Source organism: Acartia tonsa, chromosome 15 (assembly GCF_053477335.1).
Source record: "Acartia tonsa isolate MP-2025a chromosome 15, ASM5347733v1, whole genome shotgun sequence".
Lineage (NCBI taxonomy): Eukaryota > Metazoa > Arthropoda > Copepoda > Calanoida > Acartiidae > Acartia > Acartia tonsa.
In genome coordinates, this window is record NC_137274.1 from 23,085,140 (window position 1) to 23,094,887 (window position 9,748).

A 9,748-nucleotide genomic window follows, 5' to 3' on the forward strand; every position below is an offset into this window, starting at 1 on the left:
TGTACCACTTTTCTGCACTACCTCTCCGATTTCGATAATACTCTACCTTCATGGTTAGCTAGATATCTAGACATCCAGGGACTCGGAAACTTATTTTTCCTACCCTACAGCATCTTTGAAACACCGAATTGACCGAAATAAAGATTATTATCGAAATCGGAGAGGTAGTGCAGAAAAGTGATACAAATGGAAAATAATGCATCATATGTATATGGAGACTTCTTGGTCAAATGGCTTTAAATCAACATGCTATTTAAATCAGAGAGAAAGAGGAAACTAGTCCCAAATGTTTTATGATAACGGTTTCTTAATCCTTGACTAAATAACTTTGTGGACTCTAGTGAATCTTAATTGGTTGTTTTATTTAGTAGGGATCAAACGTTTCATCAACTAATTTAAAATTTAGTGTAACATCATTAGGGATGTACATCAATTTATGGGCCATTGTCTTATCCCTTTAGATCCTTGTGTTTAAAACCAACTTTTAGAAGCATAGCAGCTCTATAATTTAGACCAGGGATCTAAAGGGATAAGACAATGGCCGATACATTGATGTACGTCCCAATGATGATACACAAAATTACCCATTTATATTACTAGTATTAGTTGTTGAAACGTTTGAACTTAATGAACCAAACAAAATTCACTAAAAGGTCCCTAAGGTTGTTAAGCCAACGAATAAGAAAACATTATTATAAAACTTTAGGGACTAGTGTAATAAACAGTCCATTGTCCCCTTTCTGATTAGGTTGACCAATAAGAATTGTCTTCTTGGTCGAATCCTTCCAATAAATGTATAAATATAGATGTATAACCCAGACAACTACTTGGATCCCCTTGTTGGGGACCTTTTTTGTCTCCTAGCAAATTCCTTTCTGCTCTTTTGTATCGTCTTGGCTGTGTTAATATTCCCATCGCCATTGGTTGATTTTCAAAGACCCAATTGTAAGACGGCACAGGGTCCACGGGGTGGGGATATATATAGTTATTTAATCCCTTCCCCCTCTGTTGTTCTACTCTAATATCTTCTACTAGCGGCTACGCCCCTAGAGGCCTCTAGTGGCACTTTAAATGTTTTTGTTTGTTAAAGTCTCTATGAAAATTCTTTATGTTAAGATACCTTTTTATGTTACGTTAAAGTCTCCCACATATATTAAAAAAAATTCGATTTTTTATGTGATTTCTATTGGGAGGGTAGTTGTACCCTCCCCTAAAATATTTATAAACCTTCCCGGGACCCATGAGAATCTACACTGTTAAGGAGAACCCGATCGGTTCAGTGGTTAGCGAGGAACACAGTAATAGTGTCTGACTGATTATGACGTAAAAAAAAAATTTGCCAATGAGAGGCCACTATAAATTTTACCATTGGTCAATAACGGCCTCTCATTGGCTAATTTTTTTTTGTTACGTCATAATCAGTCAGACACTATTACTGTGTTCGTTAGCGAGATCCTTTGGTACAGACACACAAACACAAAGACATCCTGTTACTTTAGTATAAGGATTTTCCTCCATTTTATTCTTAATTACCAGAAGAAGCTAACAACTTCTACACAGTTTTACCCCAGGGAGAGAGGGGACACTGGGCTGTTTATTACACTAGTCCCCAAAGTTTTATAGTAGTATTTTCAAATTAGTTGGCTTAACATTTTTGAGGACTTTAGTAAATTCTAATTGGGTGGTTTATTAAATTGAGGATCCAAATGTTTCAACCACTAATTTTAATCTACAGAAGGGGTAGATTGGTGTATCATCATTGAGGATGTACATCAATTTATCTGCCATTGTCTTATCTCCTTATATCCCTAGTTTTATCCACACCACCTTATACCCTCAGATCCACACACACACACACACACACACCCATGCACACACACACCCAGAATAAAACACACACTCACACAGAAACACACACTCACATGCACACACACACACACACACATACACACAAACACACACATACACTCATACATACACACACACACACATACACTCATACATACAGACACACATTTTCACACATACACACACACATACACCCACACCCATACACACATACACAGACTAAAACATACATGCATACACACATACACACACAAACACACTCACATGCACATACACACACACACATACAGACACACACACACACACACTCATGCACACTCACACATACACACACACATACAGACACACACACATATACAATCATAAACACACACACACACACTTATGCACACACACACATACACAGACTAAAACACAAAACTTTTCTCATCTTGTTTTATCTTAAACCTCCACTCTCTGGTTTTAAATTAGAGTTGTAACAAATATTCACTTTCAGGGATCTAAAGGGATAAGACAATGGCCAATAAATTGATATAAATCCCCTGTGTTGATACACAAAATTACCCCTTATGTAGATTATAATTAGTGGTTGAAACGTTTGAACACTTGACTTAATAATATAACCAATCAAAATTCACAAAAGTCTCCAAAGTTGTCATGTTAACAAATAAGAAATGCTATTATGAAACTTTGGGGACTAGTGGAATAAACAGCCCATTGTCCCATCTCTCTCTAGAAAAAAATTGACACCAGCTGAAATTCAAAGAGTAGGTTGTCTTCTGGATGTTACTTATCCTAATACACCGGAGATGGGTTTTAGAAAGATGAATGCCGCGTTTTTTCGGCATTTTTTAGACATTGATTGATTGAATGAAGACGATAGAATTTCAACAGAGTATACAACTTAAGAATTCAAAATTTTAAAATTATTATTTTAGCCAATTGTACAATGTCTAATACAGCTCTAAAAAGATGCATTAATTAAAATGCAGCAAAAATGGATTGAAGATAATTTGTTTTTCTTCTATGAAGGCCGTACCTACAAAAGCGAAATAATTCAATAAATAGTTGTATACTCTGTTTAGTTAATCAATCAATCAAGAAACGCGGCATTAATCTTTCAAAAACCCATCTCGGTTGTTTGGACAGAAAATGACATATTTGTTTCCCCTTAGTTATCCTTGGTTGTTGGACCTGGCGTTAAAGTGTCATTGACAGAAGGCTATGAGGAAATTGGTAAAATGGCAGGGGCTGCTATTCAGCTATTTAATTGCTATTCAATTGAAATTGCTGCAAAATTTAATATTTTGTTGGGGTAAAGTTGGTGTATAACTTGTTTTTTAATGTAACTGAAGGGGAGTAGGTAAGAAGGGGAGAAAAAAGGGGAGAGGGTTTTGGGGAAATTTTCCTTTATAATTGTTTGTCAGAATCACATTGCCTTTTCTCTGGGTAAAAGGAATATTGTTAACAATTCTTGGGGTAAAAACAGCCAGATAGAATTATTTATTTTAGGATAATCCTTATACTAAAGTAACCGGATGTTTGTCTGTTTGTCAGTGTGTCTGTACCAAAGGATCTCGCTAGCCGCTGAACCGATCGGGTTCTTCTTAACAGGGTATATTCTCATAGGTCCCAGGAAGGTTTTTAAATATTTTGGGGGAGGGTACCACCACCCTCCCAAGAGAAATCACAAAAAAATCAAAATCTTTTTTACATTTCTTGATTTTAGAAAGACAGTTAAACTCAAACATAAACGTCAAACGCAACATAGACATATTTTAGATATAAACAAGGATGACAACATCCATAAGTAGCGAAGCACAAAAAATCGTGGATGGAAATACTTAAAAGTAGATTTAAAGTGTATTTATCCCAAAAAAGTTTGAAAATTGGACCAAAAACACCAAATATATGGGGAAATATTTAAAACATATAAAAATAGCCAAAAACCTGATAAAAGGCAGTCTGACCGCCATGGTTGTTTTCTTTAAACGACGGGAAATTTAATTTTGATATCTATAACTGAAAAAATTTTGAAAATCGGACCATAAACACTGAAGATATGGAGAATAATGTGATAAATACAAAAATAGCCTAAAACCTGCAAAAAGGCAGTCTGGCCGTCATGGATGTTGTCTTTAAACGACGGGAAATTTAATTTTGATATCTATAACTGAAAAAATTTTGAAAATTGGACCATAAACACTGAAGATATGGTGGAAATGTGAAAAATACAAAAATAGCCTAAAACCTGCAAAATGGCAGTGTGGCCGTCATGGTTGTTTTCTGTAAACGACAGGAAATTTAATTTTGATATCAATAACTGAAAAAATTTTGAAAATCGGACCATAAACACTGAAGATATGGAGAAAAATGTGAAACATACAAAAATAGCCTAAAACCTGCTAAAAAGGGGTCCGACCGCCCTTGATGTTTTATAGTTAATTGTGCTCCTTAATAATGGGAATGCTGTCAAAAAATTTCAGCTGTCTATCTTTAATAGGAGCCGAGAAAATCACGTTTCCCCTATTCTGTCTTACACGGACAGACGGACGGACAGACGGACGGACGGACGGACGGACATTTCGAATTATAGAGTAGCTTCGCTACTAAAAAACACATTTAAAGTGCCACTAGAGGCCTTTAGGGGCGTAGCCGCTAGTTACATTTAAATAGAGAGAAAAAATGTAAATCTTTACTATCCCTAGCCATAAGACAGAAAAATATCTTTTATATAATGTCACTCATAAGAAAGAACAAGAATAGTTATTTCTCGTATCGTATTATAAACGGCTTTCCGCGGATATAGAATGTACAATTATAAGATTAAAACTAGTTTTTTTAGCCCCGAGGTGCCGGAGGCACCGGCTAAAAAAACTGGTCATAATCTTATGATTGTACATTTCTATATTCGTAGAAAACTGGATATAATACGATGCTAGACATAGTTTTTTCGTATGGATGAGAACCGGTTCCTATCCACCGGATTCGAATGAATACGAGAAAAATACTTTCTTGTTTAAATACTTCAGACAAATGTTAAAAAAAAAGAAAAAAAATATGAAATTTTTTATAAAAAATGTAGAATTTGTGTATACTATGTGTTTTCTGGAAGGCTTAAAATATTCTGTGTTTCGAAATATAGTTAAGGGAATAGTTTGAGGATATAAAGTCAATTTTAACCACCATCGATAACTAAAATGAGCTGTAATAATCATCATCGCCATTTATCTCTTCTTTCAAGAGCATCCAGGAATTCCCTCCTCCAGGTTGTTTTTGGTCTACCTGGTTTACTCTTTCCCGTGAAGGTGTTCCAAGTCAAGGCTTGATTGGTTAAATCATCATGCCCTTTCCTTAGAGTGTGCCCACCAAACCATTCTATTTTCTATGTTTTATCTTCAGTTTGATGTCTGACATATTACTGCGCTCTAGAAGCTCAGCATTTGTGATCTTGAAAGAAGCTGTAATAATCATCTTAAAATGATTTTTCAATAATGTGTAATAATTTACATTTTAGAGGTTTAAAATCATGATGCTAAATCTCTGTTGCCTCTGAATAATCTATGTGTCAATGTTTTAATGCTCATTGCATAATCTAATATTTTCATGTGAGCTCATTGTAATATTTTCTTTTTTTCTAGGATGAAAAAGTTAAAAGTATACAAATATAGGGTGCTAAAAAAAACCTATCGCTTTACTCTTTTCAATATAAATTTTTCAGTTTTTGTCAAAAACTAACAAAAAATTACCCAATTCATGTCTAAGCAATGACAATGGGCTTTAGCCCAAGAGGTAATTAAAAAATAAAAAATAAGTGTTTCTGGTGCTGCCATTTATTTTGAAGTAACTGCCCATAGAGAAAAAAATAAAAGAGAGGAAAGCAACTAGAGGACGAAAATAGGCAGTGGGCCTAGGGGCCTGATCAGCGCTGTTGCCGCGCTAAATTTTATTGCTATTTCAAATGGGAGGATTGCAAAATTAATATGTAAAGTTTTAATAATTAGAATATAATATTTGAATTAAAAATAAAATTTTGTTAGTAAATATAAATATGTAATGTTTTAATTAAAAATTAAATATAATCTAAATTTTATTAAAAAAATTTTGTGCATGAAAGATTAATCTTTCAATTTCTAAAAAGTGGGGAACTTTTTTTGTAAATAAAATTCAGCTGATTCTTGCATCTACCGGCTGTTTGTTAAATATCACTTTTCATTTTATTCACATTATTATTTATGATACATACAAAAAGCCAGTTGATGTTTTATCGTTTCGTCTGCTAGATTTTCTTTATAAATTTAGGGATGGGGAAGTAGTATTTTACCATGAAAAGGGGAAGGGTATTCATGCTCTTTTTTTTGGGTGGGAATTTTCATTTTTTGGGGGGGCTTGGGGTGTCCCACCCCCCAAGAAAATAGCTTAAAACCACCACAGGACCAATAGGTATAATCCCTGAAGAGTAGAGCCTATCTGGTTCAGCGGTTACCGAGATCTTAAGCTTCAGATGGACAGACATCAAGCTATTTTGTATTATAGATTAAACTCTTTGTAACAATTTCTTTTTTTCTAGGTAGAAAAAGATGATTTGTATTATATACTGCCTCTTAATACAGTTCATATTCATATTTTAATGTTTTTGACACTCTTTGGAATATTTAATAATGTCTAAGCTCTTTGTATCAATTCCTATTTTTCTTGGTTAATAAACATGATATCCTTTCTAAATGCCACTGAATATAATAAACATCCTAATTTCAATGTTTTTGGTGCTCTTTGCATTATTTAATATTGCCTAAGCTCTTTGTAACAATTATTTTTTTCTAGGTTGAGAAACATGATGCCCTTTGCATACTGCCACTGAATATAGTTAATGAGAAAATTTATATATTCCTATGGTTCTGGCTCCTGCTCCTAGGCTGCCTTTCCACTCTGGTAGTCATTTACAGGCTAGGTAAGTCACAGTTTTATTCAGGATACCTTGTATAGGCATGGCGTTAACCCAAGATCGTGGCTCAACACTTAGCGCCTCCGCTCGTTGCCGGGGAGGTGATAGGTACAAATCTTGGGCCAACATCACATCATAACTAAAGACGTTAAGAATAGTTCCTACTGCTGCTATGTAAGGTGCACGACATATATAGTAAGAGTAGGGGTAATGCTTAGGCCCATAAACAGGCGCAACTCACTACAATAAATAGTTAGGACTTCTCAGACAAAGGTCGTGCAATCAAAGGGTTGGTTGTCTAATGGATGTTACTTAACCTATTATCCTTGGGTGTTATTGCATCCCATTACATGTGGATGAAGCTCTGGATTCTCTAGATAATCACTTCAATCCAAGGAGAATCCCGCCCTTACGATGAGTTTTCTACTACTATAAAAATGTACAATCATAAGATTAAAACCAATTTTTTAATCTGTGCCTTCGACATCTCGGCTAAAAAATAGTTTTTTATCTTGTAATTGTACATTTTATAAAATAAAAAAATTTTATATCCGCAAAACACTGTTTATAATACGATGCAAGAAATAACTATTATATTTTCAGTGATAATTTTGTCCCCCCGTATACCTGCCTATTAAACTATGCTAGGGTAAGGGAGAATGCTTATGAAAGGTTGCGTGATTGATATTATATATTTAGTGATATTTGTGTCCCCCCGTATGAGTGCCTATCTATGCTAGGGTAAGGGATGAATGCACTGGAAAGGTTGCGTGATTAATATTATTTATTTTCAGTGATAATTGTGTCCCCCCGTATGCGTGCCTATCTGCTGTATATCCGCTTCCGTCTCATCAAGAGGGAGGTTGTCAACACCCTCGTCAAGAAAAGCAAGGTCAGTACATCCAAGAAGCCAGCCTAAAATGTCACATGTGATGTCATAAAAATACGTCTTAAAAGGAAGGATGAGAGGAAAAGTGGGAAAGGAAACCCCCCAAAAAAATTTAATGACGTCATATGTTACATTTTAGGCTTACTCAGTATATCCTTATTAACAAGTAACAGGTTGTCTGTGTGTCTTTGTGAACCAAAGGATCTCTTAAATTGCTGAACTATTATGGTTCTCCTTTACAAGGAAGGTATATAACTAAGGGGTAATTTTGCATTTCATCTTTTGGGATGTACATCAATTTATCTGCCATTGTCTTATCCCTTTAGATCCCTGGCTAAATCTTAATAATATCAGAGGTACCCAAAGTTTTATAAAAATGTCAGAGGTACCCAAACTTTAAAAAAATGTCAGAGGTACCTAAACTTAAAAAAAATGTCAGAGGTACCCAAAGTTTTATAAAAATGTCAGAGGTACCCAAAGTTTTATAAAAATGTCAGTGGTACCCAAAGTTTTATAAAAATGTTAGAGGTACCCAAAGTTTTATAAAAATGTCAGAGGTACCCAAAGTTTTATAGAAAATGTCAGAGGTGCCCAAAGTTGTATAAAAATGTCAGAGGTACCCAAAGTTTTATAAAAATGTCAGAGGTACCCAAAGTTTTATAAAAATGTCAGAGGTACCCAAAGATTTATAAAAATGTCAGAGGTACCCAAAGTTTTATAAAAATATCAGAGGTACCCAAAGTTTTATAATAATATTGTTTCAGATGGGTGACTGGTTTTTGTTCTATATGCTTGGTCAAAATGTTGATAGCATCATCTTCAAGGAAAACATCAATACAAACAGAGTCAAATGCTCTTTTTAGATCACAAAAAAAACACCTGGTCATATTATTGATTAGAAAGTGTACATATTTTAGTAAGAACAAGGATTACAACATACATAAAAGCGAAATGTTGATAGGAAAACATCAATAGACACAGAGTCAAATGCTTTATTTAAATCACAAAACATCAATAGATACAGAGTCAAATGCTTTTTTAAAATCACAAAACATCAATAGACACAGAGTCAAATGCTCTTTTTAGATCACAAAAAACACCTGGTCATGTTATTGATTAGAAAGTGTACATATTTTAGTAAGAACAAGGATTACAACATAAAAGCGAAATGTTGATAGGAAAACATCAATAGACACAGAGTCAAATGCTTTATTTAAATCACAAAACATCAATAGATACAGAGTCAAATGCTTTATTTAAATCACAAAACATCAATAGACACAGAGTCAAATGCTCTACTTAAATCACAAAAAGACCAAAATTTTTTTTTATGTTGTTTATTTAGATAAACTATAATAGGAATAATTAAGAACACAAATAAACTTTATAGGTATACCTAACTAAAAGCTTTCCTAAGCCTTCAATTAGAAAATTTCACTAGGAACATTTCTCTTCATTTATATTATAAGCAAACAGTATCCTGTAATTTAGCAGTTTGGCAACAATTTACTTAAAATTTTGTTCTACTTTTTCTGCTTTATTGATATTGTTTGTCTTCTCTGGAAGTAAGTAAATTTGATGCAAAACTGCTTAAATACATGATAATGTTTAAGGACATACTTACATTTTTAGGACTTGAATATAGAGATGCTTCGCTTATAACATTGTACCTTGTTGTATAAACATAGTTGCTGCGCTTTCTCAGTAGTACCTAAATATTATAGGAATCATCAAACAAAGTTTATAATAGAAGGAAAATTCGAACCTGTTTAAGTTAATGAAAAGAGCTAACTCTCCCAGATGGACCGACCCTAATTGTAATGCTTAGAGCTTTGCTTTAAACCAGGGTTGGCAAAAATCCAGGTTTTCCTACAAAAGTCCACGGACAATTGCAAAGTCCAGTTTTAACTGGTTAAATTATGGAAAAAAACAGAATTTTCAATAAATATTGATGTTGTTTGTCTGGTGCCACAGGAAGTGATGCATGAGCTGGCCCGAAGATTGGGACATCAAAGTAAAGATTTTACGGACGCATAACAAAGAAACAATGACGCATTGCCAAGGAA

General features: G+C 34.1%; 1 protein-coding gene across 1 annotated transcript; it reads left to right on the forward strand.

Moving 5' to 3' along the window:
• Positions 1 to 6,664: 6,664 nt before the first annotated feature.
• LOC145306785 (innexin shaking-B-like) lies at positions 6,665 to 9,748 on the forward strand. The gene is made up of 4 exons (XM_080149081.1): positions 6,665 to 6,799; positions 7,588 to 7,685; positions 8,447 to 8,504; positions 9,655 to 9,748. Exons 2-4 carry the CDS (start codon positions 7,608 to 7,610, stop codon positions 9,717 to 9,719), a joined length of 201 nt encoding a protein of 66 aa, XP_080005207.1. The 5' UTR covers positions 6,665 to 6,799; positions 7,588 to 7,607; the 3' UTR covers positions 9,720 to 9,748.

What these genes read in the sequence shown, in the direction of transcription:
- LOC145306785 (XM_080149081.1), top strand. Translation starts at nt 7,608, where the DNA reads ATGCGTGCCTATCTGCTGTATATCCGCTTCCGTCTCATCAAGAGGGAG. An exon ending in CCCTCGTCAAGAAAAGCAAG is followed by an intron (nt 7,686 to 8,446) that starts GTCAGTACATCC and finishes ATATTGTTTCAG; the next exon opens with ATGGGTGACTGGTTTTTGTT. An exon ending in TGTTGATAGCATCATCTTCA is followed by an intron (nt 8,505 to 9,654) that starts AGGAAAACATCA and finishes GTCTGGTGCCAC; the next exon opens with AGGAAGTGATGCATGAGCTG.